The 23,269-nt window shown below is 49.0% G+C and overlaps 1 protein-coding gene and 2 long non-coding RNA genes across 6 annotated transcripts in view; 1 reads left to right on the top strand and 2 right to left on the bottom strand.

Annotated features, from left to right (window-relative positions):
* The window catches only part of MXI1 (MAX interactor 1, dimerization protein), a 98,760-nt gene extending 80,401 nt beyond the window's left edge, over positions 1-18,359 (bottom strand). The window contains exon 1 of one of the 3 annotated variants that reach the window (XM_061403427.1): positions 17,777-18,359. In XM_061403427.1, coding sequence (XP_061259411.1) covers positions 17,777-18,038 — 262 coding nt within the window. In that variant the 5' untranslated portion in view covers positions 18,039-18,359. Of the gene's footprint in view, positions 1-1,309; positions 1,572-17,776 lie in introns of those variants that run through there. The other 2 variants (XM_061403426.1, XM_061403428.1) reach the window with 2 other exon arrangements.
* LOC133239396 (uncharacterized) lies at positions 1,610-20,524 on the top strand. 2 transcript variants are annotated; one of them, XR_009733816.1, is made up of 3 exons: positions 1,610-5,116; positions 5,946-6,041; positions 20,438-20,524. It is a non-coding gene; the product is annotated as an uncharacterized LOC133239396 (long non-coding RNA). The 2 variants fall into 2 exon arrangements; XR_009733815.1 differs by having other exon boundaries at positions 1,617-2,117.
* Positions 20,391-23,269, bottom strand: part of LOC133239398 (uncharacterized) — a 34,658-nt gene continuing 31,779 nt past the window's right edge. The window contains exon 6 of the long non-coding RNA XR_009733818.1: positions 20,391-21,363. This is a non-coding gene — a long non-coding RNA (uncharacterized LOC133239398). The remainder of the gene's footprint in view (positions 21,364-23,269) is intronic.

Raw genomic sequence — 23,269 nt, 5'->3', positions numbered from 1 at the left:
TCCTGATCTACACATCTCTAGTCCTTTCAGTAACAGGCTGTTGAAAACAGAGAAGACAAAGAGGTAAATTTTTTCTATTCTTTCTGATTGATTGGAAAATAAGATTCCCAGTCCTTTCCTGGTCATCAATCCTGTGACATTATATACAGACCCAACTCACGCTTGGAAGGTGTACTAACACTTCCTCTAAACCAAGGAACTTCTTCCTCCTCTTCAAAATCCTTTTCTCCAAGAATTCTTGACTCAAACACCCTCATTTCTGAGACCAGTTACCATTCACCTAAATTATTTCATTTGTTTCAAAATCCCTTTTGGTATAACTGTCCCCCTTCAAGGTGTCTCTATAAGCCCACATTTTTGTGTACTTCAAACAATTCAATCACCTCGTTCTAGGAAGACATTTTCTCACGACACCACAATTTTCAGGGGTTGCACTCAGCACCCCAATCTCTTTACATAGCTCTTAGTCTCTGTTCCTAAGGGAATCCCAGTGCATCCTATTTGGATGTGTAGAGATCACTTCCTCACAAGTACCTGTCCACCTCCCTGCTCTTCAGCAGGCATCCCGGTCTGGGCTCTGGGTCCGGTCTCCCCGACCCCGACACGCATTCGTCCCGCCCCCTCCTCCGGTTCTTCACGTCCTCTTTCTTCCCGGGTCCTCAAATCACCCCCACTCTCAACACTCCTCCCCGTTCCTCCCCTCTCGTCCACCTCCACTCAGGGCAGCCCCAGGTTCCAGCCTGGTGCCTCCCTCAGTCTCCCCAGGAGACAGTGTCCTCCCCTGCTCCCCTTCCTGAACACACATACACCCACAGGTGCCCGTCACACACATGCACACGTATTGCCTCAGGTACCCCTTCATTCACATGCTCACTCCCTCTCACATGCTACCCCCTCATATAGGCACAATTCTCCTCACACACGCACCTCCCTTACCCCACCCTCCTGACACACGCACCCCTCCTCACACACGCACTTCCCTCACATGTAACTCCTCACACGCACTTCCCTCACACACACACCCCTACTCACACACGCATCCCTTCCTCACACGCACACCCCTCTTCACACGCATCCCCTCCTCACACGCGTCCCTTTCTCAAACACGCAATCCCCTCACACACAGCCCCTCCTCACACACGCACCACCCGCCTCCTTGCAACGCACCCCCGTCTAACACAAGCACCCCCTCCTCACAGACACCTCTCCTTACACACACACCCCTCACACCAGCCGCACCGCACTCCCCGCGCGGAAGAGGAGTGCGCGGGTTCAGGCAGTGGCAGAGGTGGTGGCGTCCAGCCGTTACCTCGGTCCCGGCGCTCCAAAAACTCGGCAGCTTCCAGCAGGCGCTGCACGTTGATCATCCGCACCTGCTCCATGGGCACCGCGGGCGGCAACCCGGGCCTCTCCGCGCTCCCTTCCCCGGCCAACAGGAGGCGCCGCAAGCGGCTACAGTCCGGCGCCGCCCCGGGACATGTGCGGCGGGCCGGCAGGCCAGCCCCGCCGCGGCTCGGCGCGCTCTCCGCCGCCCCCGCCACCCGCGCCGCCCCGGCCACCCCGCCGCCCCTGCTCCGCTGGCAACCCGCGCGGGGTTTGTTTACCTCTCCGCGCGAGCACGGGGGAGGGGCGGGGGCAGTACCGCGACCCGCCCCCTCCCGCCCCTTCCTCTGTCTCCTGGGAAATGTAGTCCCGCCCTGCCCACTGCACGCCGGGACTCGTAGTATGCACGACGCTTTAATGCGCCTGCGCCTTACCAAAGTCCGCAATGGCCGCCGGGAAACGTAGTCCGTTTGAATTTCTGCCTCCCAGGTGGAAAGACCAAGAGGTTTTCTGTGCTTTGCTTCTTGGAGGGAAGGATTTGAACGACTGTGGGTCTACTTCCGGGGAACCCTTTTCTCAATGACTCCTGGAAGGTGCCCAGGAGCTGGAACATGTAGTTCCACAGTGCCCCGCTCCAGTTCTCCATCTACTACTACTTTCTCCTGGAACTTCCGCGCCTTGGTTACCCTATCTGCAGAATAGATACTTGAATAGATACAGCTGAGGAACAAGAGATGATCCCATCAGAGCCAGAGAGAGCTCCCCTAAGGCCCTTCTTCATAGTTCACAAAGAGGTAGTGTTTTGTTTTTTAACCTTAATTTTAAAAATTCCTTTCCCCTCCCTCAACCCTTCATTCGTGATTTTAGAGACTGGCAAACCTCCCTGGTGCTGCAACTGAGAGATACATTTCGGTCGCTAAGTGATTTGGTGCTGGAGTCACACAGGGCTCAGTTAAAATCCTGACCCTTCTATTTACACTAACTCTGTGGACTTTTCAGACCTCATGTGCCTCGCGTCTATATCAGATGTAATGACTCCATTTATCCAAACACTGAGGGCCTGCCGTGTACAAGGCACTGCACTAGGCATAACGTGTACAGTAACAGATGAAACAGACATGGGCCTTGCTCTCAAGGAGTGTATAGTCAGCAGGGCTTATTGTCACGATTAAAGGAAATAATACCAGAAGTTAGTACGTGGCACTCAATAAATGGAAGCTATGATGATCATTTCTCTCATGTTCTCCTCCACAGAGAGGGAACTGAAAGCAGAGGCTAAAGACTGCAGGACCACATTAAAAGACTGCCAATGACTGCCCACCCCCCACCCCCACACATCGTCTTTCCAAGTCCTCACAGTCTAGACCAGAGTTTCTCAACCTCAGCATTACCAATATTTTGGGTGAATGATTCCTAACTGGGGGAGGGATGGGGTTGGTGGAGACCTGTGCATTGAAGGATATTCAGCGGCATCCCTGGCCTCTACCCACTAGATGCCAGTAGCACACCACCAACTCAGGTATGACAACCAAAAATGTCTCCAGACATTGCCAAAAGCCTCTTGGGGCACAAATCACCTCTGATTGATAATCTCTGGTCTAGGGCAAGGAAAGGCAAGAAGATCATAACTGTTGAAAGCTCTAGGAGCAACCTAGGAATTGTGTAAACATCCATAACTTTCCCCACCCTCATTATCTTATCCTGCCGGTGGACATCCAGAGTAACGGGAAGCTCTTGGTGAGGGGAGAATTTCCCCTTCCCTGTGGTCACTCCAGTGGCTACTGCAGAAAATACCATCTCAGAATGAAAATGTTATTCTCAAAAATGTCATGGGCTTCATGCTGCATTCTAATATTCTCTCCCCCTTTTCCCCCCAAGAGTGAACAAGATTTCCAGTGAGGTCAAAAGCTGCAAAATTCTGCCAACCTTTTAAAATATTATACTTGGCACCACATGTATGAACCAAATAGATGTTCGATCAAATACAGGGAGACCCAAAATGAGAGATGTTCACAAGCCACAAGATAATTTTTTTTTAAGGTATTGAAACAGGAACTGTCCTTTTTCAGCTGTTAGCTAGGTTGCTTCAGATCTGGGCTTTCCCACTGGGCGTTGGTAACAACCACCCTCCACATTCAACAAGGGACACGTTGGGTAGGGGGACAAAGGAATTATTTAAAAGAAAATACCTATTCACTCCGAACATCTGTAAGTTGAGGGTAGAAATTATTAGATGGAAAGTTTCTACCACTTGCAAAACCACTTTAAGCTTTAGATCCTAAATTGCTAAGGGCTACCCCAGGAACTTAAAAGAGATAGTTTTATAACAAATAAAATTCTACCCCATGGGAGGTAAACCTTGTGACATGCAATCAAGGAGAAAAGTACAGACTGAAAATACACATGGGTTCAAGATGGGTTTAAATCCACACATCATAAGCCCTAGCAGGTTATTAAGAGAAAGCAGGATGCTTGGTGCACATGTCTGACCTTTCACAGTTGACCTCCAGATGAATTAACCAACCCTTCTTTTAAAGCTATGGCCAAGAGGGAGTGGAAGAGATGGAAAGTAGTGTTAAAATCACCAAAAAGCCACCTGCATATGTTGAAGAAGAGATGAGATGATGGTGATGGTGGGCAGTGTTAAGCACTGGTTTCTGTACAGAAATACCCAGGCTCTTCTAACAGCAGTTGAAGGTGCCACTTCCTTCTTCCTGCTCCAGCTGACTCCCAGAGTTCTTGCGTGGATACTGGCCACAAGGGCCTCCTACAGCACAAAGCTTGGGGCTCTAGCCTAGAAAAGGATGTCACTCACAAACCATCCTAAGCACCAGCCCAGCCTGTGAGAACCCAGAAGCAGCCACGGCTTCTCTTTTGCAGATAAATCCGAATTGCACTACAAATGCAAATGGGGAAACTGAGGAAAAGCAGGGCTTCTAGAGTCTACTGACAAAAGAACCTGGAATCTTACTCATAGTCTCTGGTTCTTCTGTCCTCTCCCTCAAGGGAGTATCTCACTCAGGGGAGTCTCATTTGATGGTGGAAAAAGTCCTCCAGAGTCCCCCAGCCCTATAACAAACACAGCCTGGATGGGGACAGTCTGCCTTCTGGAGGAAGCAGGCAAAGCTCTCCATTCTTAGGGGTCCTTTCCCTGAACGGTTTACTCAAGATAAATTTTCAAATGCCTTATTGCAGATTCATGAACAGAGGAGGAGCCTGGTCTGTGTTACATCACTTCTGCAGACAGAAAAGAGGAAAAGAGGGGAGGGGGCCCTGAGGTTAAGGTACAAGTCCAGAGTCACTATTAGTGACACCTGGTGCTTAAGAGAACTGCCTTGAAACTGCAGTGCTTACTGTGCAGGGCACTGTTTTCCGAAATTATCCTTAAGGGGGGTGGAGGGGCGGGGGTGGTCGTCAAATAAACAAGGTTGGGAACAGGGTGAGTCCTGAGCTCCTAAATAAGAATCTTAAGAGTTATACATCTTTCCATCCCCCACCCCAGAGTGACAACCGTAGCGTCCTCCTTGCCTCTCCCCTCAGAGCCCAGAAACGTGAAGAGCAGCAGAAAACCTTTTCTTCTGCCGAGTGAGTCAGCCTTGCCTAACTTCATGCGTAAGCTGTCCTCGAGTCAGCGGCAGCTGAGAGCTGCGGGTCTGTGTGCAGCCGAGATAAATTTGGGTCTAGAAGGGATGACGTAATGCTAAATCCGAGAGGTGGCTGCCGCCTCCCAGGGCTCCAGTCGCCAGGGCTGCCGGCTGACATCCCAACCATACGGAAAAGCACCACGACCCAGGTGCCTGAGCTGGGGAGAAAGGGAAAGAAAGGACATGGGGGGTGGGAGGAAATGGCAGGGGGAGGCAGCGGTACTCTGAGATCGCTGAATCTGGAAGTTTGTTGTTTTTTAACTTTGGTTTTCTGGTGAGATCAGGACACTGGCAGAGGCTCAAACAGCTGCACTTGACTTCCATCCTGGCCTATGTCTTCTCTCTTAGAAAAGGGCTTCTTACATTTTATTAAATGGCCCTTATAACAGCAGCCTATTTAGGTGATTATAATGAATGTGTTAATCTCTGGAATGTCCTTTTCCTTCTTTTTTTGCATTAACATGGGTCCAAGAAGAGATCTGCATTGCAGGACTTAATTAATATGCACACATAAGATTCTTGCTTACCTCGAAGCACTTCACTTGAGGGTGCAACTGATGGAAGATCTCGCTTCGGCCATCCCCTATGAATATTCCTCCCAATAACATTTCATGGTTTGTTTTCATAGAAGTTTGTATCATTAAGCTTATTCTGCAATCCAGCCTCCATTTTTCAGATGAAAAAACTGAGGCTCAGAGAGGTATGGTAACATACCAAAGCCACACAGCCATCTATCAAACTGATAGAGCAAGGGTTAGGACTCGGTCCTCCAGACTCTCATCCAGGGCTGTCTACCCATCTCCCTAATTCTTTTTCTAGTTGATCTGTGGTTTTAAAAATAAACAGATAAACAAAGTAGAATACATGTTATGGTCTTTTAAATTTTATGGAGCCCCAAGGATTAATCCTCTCAATATCAAGATCGAGTTATATTCCAAGGGGATCCAAAGCCTGTTCTGTTTTGTTTTCTGTTCAAAGGTCTTAGGAAAAGGAAAAATCAACTCCTCTGCTGGTGATGACCACAAGCCATGGGCCCAGCCACACTACCTCATTTTAATTAGAAGACCAGCACAGGTAAATGATCTCTGTTGTATGGAAGTAGCTTCCTTCATTAGGAATGTCTCCTGAATACTTTTTTTCAAATGACATTTCATCTTGTGTTGCTGTGGTCATGTATTATTCTCCTTAATTTGTGATTACAATCCTTTAATACTTATAGATTTTGTGACTTTCAGCCATCTCTGGCATATATATCCTGGTCAGCCATTGTATGTTATTCTTTAAAAGACTGCTCATTCCATGAATGAATATTTTATTTAGAATGTTTGCATCCACATTCAAAAGCCAGAATGCACTGTAATTTTTTGTTGCACTTAACAGGTTTTGTAGGTAATGACCTAGTCTTTCAAAGTTAGATACAACTTGATTTTAAAGCCTTAAAAAAGAAAAGAAAAAAAAAAAAAAGATTACCAGAGGCCTTCCCCTGCTGTTAAGAGGATGGCCCACATTCTTACACAGTCCTGGGTAACCCTCCCTCCCCTGGCAGAAGCTTGCCTACAGCGGCCCGACCTCCACTCCTTGACATCACCACTCCTTTCCAAGCAGCAGAAACTTGTGGTGGTCACTCTTAGGACCCAGCCAGACCCTGGACACTGAGTCACACATCCAGCCTTGCTACCTTGTGGCTGTTTTCAGCCTCAGGTACAATAGTTAGAATAAAACACCAGGCCCTTGCTTGCCCAAGGACGTGTGTGATCTCACCATCTCTTCTAACTCCAGCATGCTGATTCCAGGATTCTGGGATTCTCCAGAGATCCAAGAATAACATGCCTCCATTTGCCTATAGCTGCTGCATAATAAGAGCCAACTATGTGTGTGGTGCCACTTGTGCAGTCAATTCATTTAATCCTCAACGTATTCTGAGATTTCTGTTTCTCATTCGAGGCCCAGAAAGGTTAAGTGATTTGCCCAAAGTCATACAGGTAGCGAACGGATTCAAACCTGGATTTCCTAACTCTTGGACCCCATAGAGTACATCAGGGTATGTTTTGCCAGACAAGGTCAAACAAAGTTGATTAAGGCAATAGCCTCAATCAGGATAATACCATCCACCTGGAGGCTTTGGAAATGTGTAGGAGTGTCTTTCTTGAGTGTCACCATGACTTGGGAATTTTACTGACATTTAGTGACTAGGAACCAAGGATGTTAAATCCAGCAATATTCCAGATTAATCTGCTCAAGAGGAACTGTCTCATCAATAGTCCCCTTGTTGATAAGCACTACATCAGAGGGTTAAAGGCAGAGAACTCATCGTTTGTTCAACAAATATTCCTTAAGCCTCTGTTACTCGCTGCACACTAACTTAGATGCCAAAGAGAACAAAGAATAAAACTACTTGTGGTCTCTGTCCTCAAAGTGCTTGCATTCTAGCCTGACAGACCGATGATAAGCAAGTAAAAGCATTGTAAATTGTGATAAGTAGAAATAAGGGAGAAATAATAAATGAGGGGGAGGATGGTTTAGGTGGATGGAGGGATCAGGGCAATCACAAGGGTGTTTGGCCAGCTCCTCAGACTTTCATAAGCACATAGGTCACCTGAGAATCATGCTAAAATGGAGTTTTGGGTTCAGCAGTTCTGGGGTGGGACCTGGGAGACCCATTTCTGACAAGGTCCTAGGAGACTCCAAGGCTATCCATCTTCAGACCACACTCACGCCAAACAGTAGGGATGATGGCCATGCAGGGAATTGGGATTTTATTCTAAGTGAGACAGGAAGGAAACTATTGAAGGGCTTTAACCAAGTAAATGATACGAACCCAGTTCTATTTACGATCACCCTGGCTTCCTAGATCTCGATGGAGGAGAGGAAGAGGTTGGACCAACGCTGTTCGACCAGAACCAGCTGGCCCTCGCTAGTAAGGTGGCAGCCAGGGCCTAAAGTTCGTCTGTGTGGCTCACACTTGCCAAGCACGGGCCAGACCAGTTTCCCTACAAGCTCAGGCACCTTTGGGAAACCTAGTAGAGCCTGACAGGGTGTGGATTCACACCCCGACACCCGAGCATGCAGAGCCTCAGGAGCCCTACTGGTTGGGTGAGTTCCCCAGGGGGTGCCAGGCCAGGTGGTACTGCAAGGGCAAGCAGAACACCCTCGGCAAGTGCCTTGCAGAACAAGGGCCCTGTCTGCTTTGGTCTCAACGCCTGAAGAACCCCAGAAGGCTCTGGCGGTCCTCTCTCTGCTCTAGGATGAATGAGAAGTAAAGTGAGTCACTCCAGGGAGGCCTTCCCCAAGGGGACCCTCAGCCTCATCTTCAAACATTCCACATTCCATGTCTTGCCTCTTGCTCTCTGACACTTCTCTAAGAGCCCTGAAGTCTCCTAGGAAGAAAACCTGGTTTTGAGTCTCAGCCCCACTGTTTGTTAGCAGGTGGCCTTGGGAAAGTTAGCTTGCCTTGCTAAGGCTAAGGCTTTCCTCATCTGTAAAATGAGGATAATGATAGCACCCTCCTATTGGATGAATGTCAGGATTTACTATAAAGCACTTAGCGTTGTGCTAGTGCATAGTCACTGCTCATTAAAAAGGCACCATTATCACTGTTCCTTTGGAAAATAGAGACAACAATACACTTGTCAGCAGCAACCCGCCCCCACCCCGGGGACAGGCTATCAGACTCCCAGGAAGCAGGCAAGTATTATTTATGGATTTCTATTTGCCTGTCACTTGCACTGGAATATAGAACTCAACCTGGAGATCATATACATTGCACTTTGGAAGCACCAAGCAGGGTGCTTGGCTCCTCACAGGTGTTAGAAATTACGTGTTGTTTTGAGCTAAACTTTACAGCTGGTGGAAAAAAGCAAATAAAGTTGTATGCAAGGCACTCAGAATCTTGGGAGTCAAGAAATATAGTAGAGATGGTCAGGTATGGTTGAAGTAAGAAGAGGATAACACAGGACTGTACAGTAGTTCTGGGCCTCTACAGAAATAAAAACAAAGGCTCACGCTTGCCACTCTTGATCAGAAACAGCAGCCCTGGGCATGCCCTCCATTTTGATACAGTGGTATTAAAACGGTCCCAAATCATCTTTATTCAAGTATACTTGCTAATGGTAATAAAAATACAGAGTAAAATATCTCAAATAACAGGTAATCCAAATCCCCTTTTATTAGCTTTAAACATCCCAGTCTTTTTCTCCCTCAGGACACTGTGTTTATCTTTCTAATTTTGCTATGTTTAAATTTCCTCAGCAGACACTGTAGTTGGATATTAGAGAGATGAGGCCAAAGGCATGTTCGATGGGACAGCAGGCATGGTAGAAACATTGGTATGGACAATCCTCCAAGTGCAGAGTGCCCCAATCTGTAAGGAACTAAGAATGGACTGTGTTTATTTACAAGGTTGCTTACACAGTACTTGATTTCCTAGGCTTGGGCAGCTTAAAAAAGGGGGTGGGGGAGAGTCAGATCTGTAAAAATTATAAGGATAAACACAAAACACAAAGGATTTTAAACATCAGGCTGGGGGATGGCAGGGTACATGGAGGGAGCAGAGGGACTAGTCTCTCTGTTTTTTTTTTTTTTGAAGCCCAGTATAAATTTTTGTTCTATCTGTAATGATGGCTAGAACCAAAGACACAAAGCCCAAGTCAGATACAATCCACATTGTTGAGGTTTACTTTAAGACAAGTGAAATTTCTAAAATCTGGCACTGGAATAGAGTTTAAGTCCACGATGGCAGGGACTGTATCTCTGGGCCCTAGCGCAAAGCCTGACATAAAGCAGTGTGTACGCCTTAAATACCAGCTTGATGAATGGATGGATGAACAGACTCACAGAACACATTTAGGGAGAATTCCTGGCATGCAACATAATTCCACATTTTATAAAATTATTTGCCATGGGGACCTTTTAAAGAGAGGTTCACTAACCTAAATTAAAAAAAAAAAAAAAAGAGATCCTATTTACATATAGTTCCTGGAGATGTATTGCTCAAAATGAAGGTCACCTGAACTTTCAAAATATTTCACAAGCGAGGGGCCCAGTAGAGCATTCTGCCAAGATGAGGAAGCAAAGAAGGAACCTCCAGCTCAGATGGGTGGTGGCAAATGCCCATTCGTTTTGGCCAGAGAGATCAAGTCAGCTGCTGACAGCTTTAACACCTCCAGCCAGGCCACTCAGGGACAAGAGTATCAGAGAAAATGACTTCCCTTTAGTTTAGCAGAAGAGTCAGAGAGCAGGTGTCGCTCCCGTCGGAATCAAAGCTTCTTCTCACCAGTGGAGCCGGAGCTCCACCCTCCACCCCCAGAGGGAGGGCCCTTTGGGAAGACCTGAATGCCTCCTCCTCAGTTAAGGCTGGAGAGCCTTCCTATCACTGCCATCACCTTGGGTTCCACCCACTCCCCCTACCATAGATGTATAAGAAAATATTTTTTCTAAATTGTGAATTCAAATTATCTTCATTATGAAAGACTATTGAGAATGTTGCAATGACCTTTGCAATAAACAGACACACCCTGCGATCAGTAAACCAGGGTTGAGAATTGCTGACTTTATGAGCACCTGACCTGTAAAACAAAAGCCCAGTTTGGGGCTCTGCCTGGGACCCATTCTCACATCAGGCAGGAGGGAACACAGCCCAGACGGACTTGTTTCTGCCTCTGCTGTGTCGTCTTGGGCAAGCCACTGTCTTTTTCTGGGCCTCAGCCTCCCTGTCTGTATAGTGAAGATGATGGAAGCTCTGTGACCTCTTGGGCTTTTTCTGGCGCTGATGTTCTGTCTTACCACCTGCCTCCTTCAAAAACATAACTGAAAGGGAATGGAAGGAAGAATGGGAAAGGGAAGAGAACTGCTGGTTCAGAAGGCCAGGCTACGGTAAACCTCCCCTCGTTTCTGCCTGCCGAAAATGGCTTTCTTCATTCTGCAGGAAGATTCCCATTTTCTTCTGGGTTATTGCCTTTTATACTTCTTTTTCTGTCTCTCTCTCTTTTTTAACTCAAAAGTCACAAAACCACAACTCACCTCCCCAAAACGGGTCATCTGGAAGCCAGAGCTGTCAGGGCTTAGGTGTGTCATGCCTGGCATACTGGTGGTATCTAAGTGAGGACCAGGCCAGGGCAACCATGTGCTTCTTCTCCAGAAACCCAGTTTAAATCAATATTTATCCAACTGTATTTATAGAAAGTGGTGGTGGTAGGGAAGAGGGGGTGGGGTGGGGAGGCAGGGGGATCTAAAACAGAACAAGCCACAATGACTGATGCAAATCTTTGTGGCCAATTCGTTTCTGCAGGGCCAGGCTTTTTTTTAAAAAGGCAAAAGACTCAGCTTTTGATGAACCTGCTGTTGGCCCTAGTACCATAGCAACAGCCCCAAGTCCTCTAATATGTCCAGAGGACAGACTTGGAAGAGTAGCAAGAAAGGGGTGGTGTTTCCTAGGAGCCTAAACTTGAGTTAGGGCCAGGAGAGTTGAACAACTCTGAAAAACGAAGACAAAAAAGAAAAAAAAACAAAAAACAAAAAACCCTCTCTGGTTGGCTCTTCTGTCTCCAGCTTCGTTTCTAAACCTTTTCTAAGCAGGGTGTGCTTAGGAAGACCTTGGACAATCAACAAGGTGTTACAAACACCCGCTCTGCTTCGGGTTGTTGGGCGACCTCGAGCAAGTTTCATCTCTCTGGACTTCATTCCTTGACTAGAAAATGCATACACGCCTATACGGTTATATAAAACTGCAGGCTCAGTCCAATCAGAGGTCTAGGTTCAAAACTCAGCTCCACCATTACTATGTGATCTTTGGGCAAGTTACTCAGTTACCCCCTCTGTAAAATGGGAGCAATTAAAGTCCACATGCTCTGTGGTTGTTGTGAAGTTTGGAGGAGATAACACGTCTTTAGCCCCATATTTTACCAAGTATAGTCAATGCTCAGTAAATGGTTGCCAGTGTTGGTATTATGCAGTGCAATTAGTTGCTGCTGCTGCAATGCTGGCACCCTCTTCACTTCCTTCAGTTCTACCTCCAGATTTTGCCAGCCATTCTCAGATGAAAATCTCCATTTCTAACTGTGCCAAATAGGAGTGTATTTTGGTCAAAGAGGGCAGGTAGGTGAGCAGCTCTTGTTCTGTCTTGGATCTGATGGAGCTTCTTTTCCCCCATCAAACCATGAATGACTCAATTCATCTTCTCCAACTTCATAAGGTCCAGATGCTTTTCCTGGTCCCCTCCATAGGGTACCCAGTCCCTGGGAGCTCTGGGACTCTGAAAGCTACAACAGTATCCCCAAAAGTCCACTTCTGGCATTTAGCAATGGGCAGAGATCAAAAAGAGTTGAATCCGGGGAGCATAATTTAGGATGTAGAGGAAACAGAAGCCTAAGTTAAGAATGCTCTTTATACAACTTCACCAAAAACAAATACCTCACTCCACTCCCATCATAAATCAACTTACAGAGTTTTCGGGGCGGGGGTGGGGGGAAGCAATTGCACATCGTAAATGCTCAATACATAATGTGTGGAATGAATGAATGAATCGTAAGATGCCTGCCATGCAGAAATGTGATCTGCATAAACACTAGTTGCTATCAAAGCCCTCAATTTTAGCATAAGTTGCTCCGTAAATAAATAACTGATCCATCTGCAGGGTCACAGCTGATGCAGTTTCAGCTCTCCGGGCCTCACCTACCATCTCTGTATAGGCCCTGATCTTTACAGCCCAGGAGCAGTCTGCATTGATTATGGGAGACATCTTCCCTCCTTGGAAGAGATCAGTTATTTCCAACTCCAAGTCTTCAGAAAGTCTATCATGTGTCCTTTCTGCCTTTCAAACTGATCACTGTGTCATAGCCGGTAAATGACAAATCCAAGCAATCAAGGGATGTATATTAATTGTCTCGTGCATGTCCAGTGTTACGCAATGGTTATGAAATACTGTTGAGTGATCTTTTCCCTTAAGATGCTAATCATCTCCCTGTGAGGATAAAGCTAATGTAGTCTTCAGAAAGTCTATCATGTGTCCTTTCTGCCTTTCAAACTGATCACTGTGTCATAGCCAGTAAATGACAAATCCAAGCAATCAAGGGATGTATATTAATTGTCTCGTGTATGTCCAGTGTTATGCAATGGTTATGAAATACTGTTGAGTGATCTTTTCCCTTAAGATGCTAATCATCTCCCTGTGAGGATAAAGCTAATGTACAGTAAGCAAGTAGAGCTGATTATCAAAGCTCAGAGAAGTGACTACTTATTGAGCACCTACTATATTCCAGGTACTTTAAATGAAGTGCCTCAGTTGTTCAGCAATGGCAGGAGGCTGATGCTATGGTTATCCTCATTTGACAAAAAAAGAAATGAAACCTCAGGTTAGGCAACTTGTGCCCAAGGCCACACAGCCAGTAAGCAGTGAAGGGGTAACTTGGGCCCTGCTCTGGGTGACTGTAAAGCTTTCATTCTCTCATTCATTCCCTGACTTGAGAAATATCCACGGGAGGCTTCCTGGAGGAGGTGGGATCTGACCTAGGCTTTGAAGCTAGATTAGACACAGATAATCCCAGGGAAGTAAGAGAATGAGGGCATGCTAGACAGAGGGAAGAGTCTGAGTCAAGCACAGAGGGATGACTGTAAAGGCTGCTTGCTGGTGGACCTGCTGGACGGGAGTAGAGGAGATTAAGTTGGGAAGGCAGGGTGGGGCCAGATGACACCATACAGCCACAGCTTACTCTGTCAGCAGGCAGAGGCTGTTCTTTGGCCTGTCCATGCCCCTAGGAAAGCACCTCACCTTCCAACCCAGGTAATGTACTCCAGAGAGCCACCCAAGGCTTCTACTCGAATTTAATCATTCTTTTCTATCTTAAGCATTGCCCCCAAGCCACCTTCCCTAGACACTGGGAAGCCCTGTTGTGTCCTGTAGATTCCACTTGCCTGCTCAACAACTTTTATGGACAGAACGCCCCTTTGTGAATTAATTTCTTTTTCTCTTTCGTTTTTAACCTTTTCCAAAATAGGAAGTAAATTTTTTTTTTTCAACTGATCAGTCAGTCCTAAATTGCTACCCCTTCACTGGACCCTATGTCAGAGCTTATTTACATATAATTTCTGAACTTGTGATAACAGGGTCATGGGATCCATAATTAATATTTCTGGAGGCTTTTAATTTGAGTTTCTTAGGGATTCACATCAGTTGGAAGTTTGGGAGAATGTACTTGCATCTTCTAGGGAATCCTTGCCTTGCACAGAGCACTCAATGCTGAGTGACTCAATTTGAACACCCCAAGAAAACTCATCATATATACTGAGAATAACTCAGCACTGTGGACACACTTGGTGAGCTCTTCTAGCACGGAAACCTCAACGAGGCAATGAAAAGCAGTTCTGGTGACAATGGAAAATAAGGCAAGCTCCTGCCAAGGAAGTACTTTGCACACAGTAAAAGCGGAACGTGTGGACTCGTGACCAGGGCCTATCGGTGCATTTCGAGAATGTCTCACAGAACCCGAAATGGAGAATTGAGGTTCAATACCCTTCTCGGGGTGAAGAGCGTCCCTTTAAGAAGGGATTGAACCAGCTGGCCGCACTACAGCTCCCAGAGATTTTCGGGCTTGCCTCCAGGCTCCACCCCCTAGTCTCCGGCCTCAGCAACGCGTGACGTCAGAGGAAGCTGAGGCTGTCGATTGGCTGAGCAATGCTGCTAGGTCAAGTCCAGTCAGAGGAAAGAAGTTTGTCTCCATGTGGAAACCATGTGTCTCTCGCTGGGAGGGGGAAGCGGTGGAGGCGGAGAAACTGCGATCAAGTGATTACAGGAGAACTGGCTGAAATGAAAGCGAGGAGGTTGTGCACCTGAGCCGGCCAGTATTGTCGTTTGCAGTAGTGACCTAAAACCAGAAACAAACCTTACCCAACACACAAAACTTGAGTCCCGCCACCATCATAAAAATAAACAGCTAGGGTCCTTGCTTCCTTCCAAAAACCAGGGAGGGACCAGAGAAATGCTGGAATCCTATCGGAACGCCTAGATTCCCCTCCCTCCCCTAAAGACTGAATGATGTAAGCGTTTTGGAAAGCGGGGATCTGAAGCAAAACAAGCCCCGCGCGCGCGGAGGAACCCTTAGTGCCCGAGCCCGACGCACGCACGACCCGCCCCCACACTCGCGTTATTGCTGTGCACACGCGGACCGCCGTGACGCGCGGGCATTGTGTGCATCGAGCAGAAAACAACGGCGAGCGCCGCCAGCGCGAAGAAGCACCCCCGATTAAATGAGACAGATGTAGGGCCCCTTGTTTTCCGTACGGGGAGACCTAGACCCGGGCCGGACCGGGGGCGAGAGTGGGAAAAATAAACTGGCCCCCGTGGGCCGCTCCAGTTTGCAAAGGAGATAATAGAAGGCCCTGTGGACGGTCGCCCCATAGTTTGCTGCAGGTCCCCCTTGCCTGCGTGAGCTCGTGGGGAGGGGGCGAGGGCCTGGAACAGGGTCCCCGCTCTCGGGGAAATCTGGGGGCCGCTGGCATCACGTCATGCTGAGCCAAACAGCGGCTGCGAAAAGAGGCAAGAGAGCTAAAAATACTCCAGCGGGGAGCCGGCCGGAGGAGGAGGGCAACCGGGCGGAGGGGCTGATTATGCACACGAAGTTGAGGGCGCCCAGGTTCCCGATCCCCTCTCGGGGGGTGGCAGCGCGGACGCCTCGGTAAGGGGACCGGGAGGAAGCCCCTTGGCTTCCACGGTCCCCGGAGCCCGGCTCCACTACCTCTGGCCCGCCCCGTGCGGGGCAGTCCGGCCCGGCGCGCCCGGCCCTCTGCTTACGTGACTGGTGGCCACGCCGGAGCCCCGGCACCGGGTAAACAAGGAGGTGGCGGCGGCCGAGGCGGTAGGGGAGCGAGGGTGGGGGCGGCGAGGTGGGGAACAGAGGTCTCCGATTGTCTGCGAGTGCGAGGGGCGGGGGGCGCGGGACGCGGAGGAAGCTCCAGCGGCTTCTCGTACACCCCTCTGTGGAGGGAACCTGGCGGGGGCAAACCAGGTTTGCCACTCACTGCCAAGGTGCCCTTTTTGGGTGCACCCCCCGCCAAAGCCGGCGCCAAGGGACAGACTCGGGGGAATGGGGGACCCGGGCGGCGGGGGGGTGGTTAGAGTAAGAAATCACGCCCCTCCCCCCTCCAACAAAAGCAAACACACCAAACAAAACCACATCTTCACCCACCTCCCCACCAGCTCTGACCCTACAGGCGAAGGCATACTGCCCCCCACCCCACACCCCGATTAATCGCAAACTGATTCGGCTGCAACCGCCGGCGATGCGCCTTTCTCGTAACCCAGGCACCCCGAGAAAACAGGGAGAGAAGAAAAGAAAAGAACGCACCACCAACCTCCCAACACAAATCCTTGTTTTTGCCTTAAGCTACTGCACGATTTCGCTGCCATCACGCGGTTACTTTAACCCCGAAGGCCTGGGGTGTCGGTCAGCTAGGGTGTTTTTGTGTTTGAGGGTTGTTGTTGTGTGTGGAGGGGGGGGGTAGGTTGCAAGACCTGACACGTTGCAATCGGACCATTTTTCTCCCTTTCTCTACCCCCCCCCCCCCCTTTCTCTCTCATCTCATTGATCTTCCTACTTGCTCGGACAGATTTTCTCTAGTCTGTCGGTCTGTCCGCCTCGGCCCCTTCCCCCTTCTCGCAGCTATTATTTGTGAGGACCGTGCTGGAGACGCCGCACTCGCGTGCCCCCGTTAGGACGCTGAGGCGACGGCCTGGGGAGGATTGGGGCACCCAGGCAAAAATGAAACAAACAAATACAAAAAAGGAGGCCAGGCCGGGGTGGGGCTCCCAGCACCCCCCGCCGCCCGCAACCATCTCTCTCCACCTGAATATGGGGTGGGGGTGGGGGGAGCAGTAGAAAGCCACCGGGAAGGAATCTGCCTTCCTCGCCCAGAGCGCTCACTCGGGAGCCGTATCCCGGAAAATAAAGAAACAGCACATAACAGCCCACACCTTCTTCCACAACTATTGTTTCCTGCGAGATCCCAAAGTTTCCTTCTCGCTGAGTCCCCCTCGCCAAGTTTCCCGGGCGCAGCACCGCGGGTCCCGGGCGAGCTGGTGGCAGCGCTTGGTTTTGCCGGCCTGTTTCTTTGAGAGGGGTCGGGGGGTCGGGGGCAGGGGCACCTAGGGCAGCAGAGGCTCAGAGGGACTGTCTCCGTGGACGCGATGGCCTGAGCCCAGCCTTGCAGCGAGAAGAGAGGAAAAAGCAAAGTAGACAGGAGGAAGAAGCAGAGCCGAGCCAGCCGGAGCCCACGCCGTGGAGGGCTGTTTGCTTGTTGTTATCGTTGTCGTGTGTCTATGTGTTTTCTTTCTGGAACCGCCGAGCTCTGCCTACAGTTTCCAACTTTCGTCTTGTAATCCCCACCCCACCCAGGAACGAGCGACAGAAAAACAACACTTGTCTGCCCGAGAAGGCTCCGGAAAAAAAAAAAAAAAAAAGGAGAGGGAAAAAAAAAAAGTAAGAAACGCGACCTCGAAGAGAAGAGCTCTCAGCTCAGTTGTCAGCAAACAACAACACTCCCCCGCTCCTCGGCCCAGCGGTTCTCCCACCCTCCCGGAGACGGACAGACTGACGGACCGACAGCACCCCCCAACCCCCCGCCTACCCCCTGCTCGTCTTTGTTACATCTTTAGAAGCTTTGTGCGTGCGTGTCCTTTCTCCGGTGTCATCGGCTTTACTGCCGAGGGCTGGATGTGAGTGTGTTGGGGAGAGGGGGGCTAAGCAGGCGTCAGGGGTCGCCCAAGTGGGCGAGAAAGAAAGAGCCCGGCGCCGAAGAGGAGCCAGGGCCCCCAAACTTACTTTTGTTTTCTTTCTCGATCTGCTCCAGGTAGCTGGCGGCCTCGAGCAGAATCTGCACGTTCTGCAGAAAAGTGTTGATGTGCTTCTCCATCGAGTTCTCGCTGGTGTTGAAAATGTCCGAGAAGGGGCACCTGAGCTTGGCCCCCGCGGGCTCCTCCGGCTGGGCCGGGGGCTGGGGCGCGGTCACGGCCGGGGGCGCGGCGGGGGCCAGCCCCGCGCCCTCGCAGCGCGCCTCCTTGCGCGGCCGCCCGCGTTTGCCCATGGAGGGACCGCGGGGTCCGCCGAGCTCGTCCTCTTTCGGGGCTGCGCGGCCCGGCCGAGCTCCGGGCCCCGGGGGAGAGCCGGCTGGCTGGAGCAAAGAAGGCGCCGAGGCGAGAAGGCGACCTGACTTCCCGAGCCTCGCTGCGTGCTGTTGTGTGTTTGAGTGTGTGTGAGTGTGTGTCGGTCTCGCTGTGGGTCTGTGTGTATGGGAGATTGAATGAACCTACAGGACAGACGGAGGCGCTCTGGCGCCTGGGTCCTAGTGCGAGCCTGTCGCATTCGGACTGGTCAAAATGAAAGGCGGAGACAAGCGAGGCAGGGACCGCCCCCTGCCCGTCCTGGCACACTATCCTGCCTCTCCCCAATGTTATCACATTGTAGAGCGTAATATTTAAACCCAAATGGAAAAAATACTCGAAGGCTCTGAGCGTACCCACAGAAAAACAAACTATTAAACTGTTGTTCTTTTACTTCACGTGAAAATAATACCAGTGCCTGGCACTACATACTAGATTCCAGCGGTAGCTGCTATGACTTAAGAAATAAAAGTCCAATCCAAAAAAATCATACACATTACCTCAAGTTCTCTCCCCGCAATGGACACACTCCTACACACACACACACACATGTACACGCACATGCACACACACACAGGCACAGGCATCTGCCTTTACAGGGCCAAGTGAAATCCCCAGGCCACCAAATCCCAGTTACAAATTTACTCACTCTTTCTTTCTCCCTTCAAATGCAGAGTTATTTTCCTGGAAGGGGGAGGAGATGGAAGCGTCTCTCCCCACACTCCTCTTCCCAGCCTTAGTCCAGCTGTGCAAAGCTCACAGTAGGGAGCCTCCACACCTGGCTCTCTTTTATTTTATTTCGCAAAAAGGCGGACGTGGCAGCCCAGGAACTTCCCACCCCTACCCTGGCTGAATTCCACCTTTTGGTTCTGAAGACCCCTACCCTAGGCGACACTGTTCCATTGCCAGTGCAGACCATTCAAGGTCTGCAGGAACCATGGATGCTTTCCAGGCCTGGGAAGTGTGGTGGCAGTCAGGGCCCTTGGGGAGTGCCATAGAGAGGCATTCAAGCCCCAGCTCTGCTGAACACAGACTGGACTGTGTGTGTGCCTGGGCAAGTCCCCTAACCTCTCTCAGCCTGTTTCCCCATCCATGAAACCTCTGATAAGATTCATGAGTTGATTAAATTATATCTGCAGTCAGCACGCTGCCTGGCTCATTGTATGATCTTTTTCTTCCAGTATAGACCCAGATAAGAACCTGAGTCCCCTACTTGGCAGCTAAAAGGAGAAATAAGTTACAGGAAACAAGACTCTTCTGCACTTTGTTGAAAAACATCTGTGCAATAAGCCTATCTAAATATCGTTGCCTTGCAAGGTCTCCTGGAGGTTTCCTCCAGGGAAACCATTTATACAGAAGACACAGTGAATGCTGCCCCCTGGAGTTGTGCAACCCAGCCACCCTGCTTAGAGACAGCTTCACACACACTTGTCAGGAAGACTTTTCCTGGAAATGGAAACTTTTGGAAAAAAGGAGGGAAAGTGTGTTTCTTTGTAAAAAACACTATGCATGTATGTAAAATAAATACATGCACCCTCACTGAAGTCTTGTGTATTTTTAGACTGCAATAACCTGCTGCTGAATCAGTATTTGGCATTTTAAAGCCAATATATTCCCATTTTAGACCATAATGTAATCATACTACACATATTCCCTGCTCATTTTCCATCTTGATTGATCTCTGCATCCTTTAGCTAGGGTAGAGAAGCAGTTCCTAAAAGCTATGAGATAAAAGTTCACCTTCCCTGGTGGCTCATTCCCTGGTAAGGAATCTGCCTGCAGTGCAGGAGACCTGGGTTCGATCCCTGGGTTGGGAAGATTCCCTGGAGAAGGGAATGGAAACTCACTCCAGTATTCTTGGCTGGAGAATTCCATGGACAGAGGAGACTGGCAGGCTACAGTCCATGGGGTCACAAAGAGTTGGACGTGACTGAGCCACTAACACTTTCACTTCACTTTTTTTCCATCTTCACAACAGCTATTTACTTTTTGTTCTGTTTGAACCACAATCTGAGTTACTCATATTTTAAAGTCTATAAACATCTAAGGACTTTAGGAAGTATAAACAAGTTTTATCCAATGTCATTTTGCAAAAATTGATCTCCCTTGCCCCTGGTGAAAGTGAGACAAAGAACCTTCTAAGCCTAGAAAAAACCTTGGTTTCTGATTCCCTGGTGGAGGTGTGGGCCAAATGTGTACATATACTGTACTTCAATCTGTATGTATACACACCCAGCAAGATAGGCACACCCCACACATGAGTGCCAGGGCAGGGGTAGAGTGTTTTGTCATTATTTATTTATCCCTGTTTCATCTCTCATAGGTCTGTGAGCTTCAGAAAGCCCAGTGGGAATCTTCAAGCTGGGCCACGGATCTGACCAAAGCCAAAATAAACAATGGCTTGAAGAAAATCTACAAAAAAGTGCTGATTTGCACTATTCCCACAGTCAGCCACAGCCCCCACCATCATTCCCATGGAAAACACCACTGCTGGTGCCAAATCAAGTCTTCCCTCCCATCATAGGGGCATTGTTTTTTGTTATTATGTGAGTTCTTAGCATCAGACAATGGCACCACAAGAGACACAGTGGAGGCAGGAGAAATGCCTTTTTGTTTCACAGAATCTAGGCTATTGTGCCCCAGAGTCTCACATACAGTAGAGTTGCATACATTCATTTTGGTAACGTGTCTTTGGAACGATGAATGTGCTAAAGCTCAAAGGCTCTTCCTTATTTTTTTTTCAGAGCCCATCAAGTGTTAAATCATGTGAGCATCCCTCCTCCCTAACCATTCCCCAATCAATAGATTTCTCTAATAAAGTTGGCTCCAAACGTAAAGAGGGGTGTTTCAGAAGTTATATCACAGGGCAGACTGAGCTGGGTCACAAGCTCAGTGCCATTCCTGATTACCTTTGCTTCCTGGGAGGAGCTGTTCATACCCTTTTTCTTTCTCTTGGGCCTTTTATCGTCTGCACTGAGTCTTTATTGCAGAGCACTGGCTTCTCTAATTATGGCGCACGGGGTCCATAGTGTGCAGGCTCAGTAGTTGTGGCACGCAGGCTTCTCTCTAGTTGCAGCGCATGGGCTTAGTTGCCCCATGCCATGTGGGATTAGTTCCCCAACCAGGGATCGAACTCGCATCCTCTGCATTGAAAGGCAGATTCTTAACCACTGGACCACCAGGAAAGTCCCTCTCTGGAGCCTTGATTCCATAAATAAACAGGCCTCTTTGGAAACTTGCTGAGCATATCTGCAGAGAACAGGGAGGGAATGAGAAGGCAGTCAGCCTGTAGGAACATGTGAACTATGTTAAAGGAAAGCAGTGAATTTTTGTGGTGCCCAGTCAGGCCAGCCATGATGTTCCCAAGGACCCTAAATGTCTTGGGTGCCCACTCAGCCTGGGTCACATTTTCTCAACCTTCTGTTTCTTTGCTTGGCCTATTTGGCAATATTTTTCCGACAACCTTATTTGCATATTAAAGCAAAATCATTCTTTATTTGTCCTTCTTCGCCCCCAGACTACACTACACTCTTACATCAAAGGAGTTGTTTTGCCTGTAATTATGTCTTCAGGTACATAGAGTCTGGTTAATTACTGAGGCTGTGATATGAGAGCTTCCCCCAGACCTCCCCATCCTGCATTTGGATGGGATGCCCTTCCCCAGCCTGGACCACTTTGGCTCTCCTGGCCTCCTTAAGCCTGCCCTTCCTCCTCACCTGTGCTCCCCTCACTAGCCCTTTCTGCTGAAGCTACCCTCCAACATCTAGCTTTTCCTTGGACCTTGTTAGCACAACCAGTCAGGTTCTTCTCTGCTCTTTGACCTGTGGTCTTTGCACTCAGGCTTGGTAAACACCATCAAGAGATCTGTCCCCTGCATTGTCTCTCAAGTCCTAATCCTCAGAGCTTCCCTAGCCAAGTTTTTCCTGGGCACCTTTCCCTTTGGAAAGAGATTGTTGGCAATGATTTGATGAGCTGGCTCAGGACTCCCTCTCTCCTTGGGAGCCTTTATCTTGTCTTTATCTATTAGAAGTGGCTTCAAGGGAAGCCCAGGAGTTTCAGGGTGGCAGTTGGGGGTCGGGGGGGAAGTTAGGAACTGTTAGGCACAAGCAGAATAGCAGGAACTAGAACTGTGGGACTCTGCCTCTCCCACTGGCTCCTGCACAGGCTTAGAAGTGCTGACTAGGCCTCCTTCAACCACTCCCCATGCCCCCACCCCCACCCACACACTCACCAGTGGGTGTAGACATGGGCAGAGGATAAAGAGCCTCCACCCTACATTGGAGCTCACCCGGATGTCATCTACTCCTAGGCATTATCTCTGCTCTTTTGGACTCTGCCCTCCCTTCTCCTGGACCTCTGAGGTTGACAGGCCCTTCCTGTCTCAGGCAGCTCCTGGGCTTCTCCCATGCAATGCCCAGTTCTTAAAGGGTTTGCTAGACTATGAGCTCATCATGGGTAGGGAGCATGACTTGCTCCCCCACCATCCCCAGCCCCTAGCACCTAGCATGGCACAAGCATGGCCCAGAAGAGAGGCTTAGGCCATGAAGGTCAAAGAGATGAATGACCTTTCCTTGCCTGGCTGAACCTTGGTGCTGGCCTTTCCTGGCTTCCTTGCTCCAGCATGGTAAGAAGAGGCATTGAACACTGCAAAACTATTCCTGAGTCATTCACATTAAAGTTTAAATATCAAAATGCTGCCTCTGTAGAGTAGCCAGAAACCCATTGAGCCAGATGGTGGAAATTCCCTTCCCCAAAAGTGCAGTGGCCCAGCCACCTTTTCCCCGTTCTTACTGTTGTACATATCTGGGGACAAGATGAGTCTCCAAAACAATAAATTGCCTCTAAAGGAGAATCTTCCAGAATCACTAGGCAATGAAGTCAGTGTCCTGCGACCAAAGTGAGAATCATACAGACCTTACTTTCGTCACACCTTCTTATTCTCTCATGTATCCTGGGGGTGGAGGGCATTCCTACAGCAATCTATTTTCTTTAACGTCTCCATATTTTTTAAAACGAATTAACAAAGATTCCAAATTCAGGTACTTTAAGGTACCAGTGACTACACCAGCTCAAATATGATCGTTTCCAGAGACATTTGGAATTAAAAGATGACCAATGCCTTAAGCTAAAGGAATACAGCTCTAATGGTGAAATG

This window comes from Bos javanicus, chromosome 26 (genome assembly GCF_032452875.1).
Source record: "Bos javanicus breed banteng chromosome 26, ARS-OSU_banteng_1.0, whole genome shotgun sequence".
In the NCBI taxonomy this organism is placed as follows: domain Eukaryota; kingdom Metazoa; phylum Chordata; class Mammalia; order Artiodactyla; family Bovidae; genus Bos; species Bos javanicus.
Note: the sequence above shows the minus strand (reverse complement) of the source record. Positions and strands in the feature narration are given on the sequence as shown.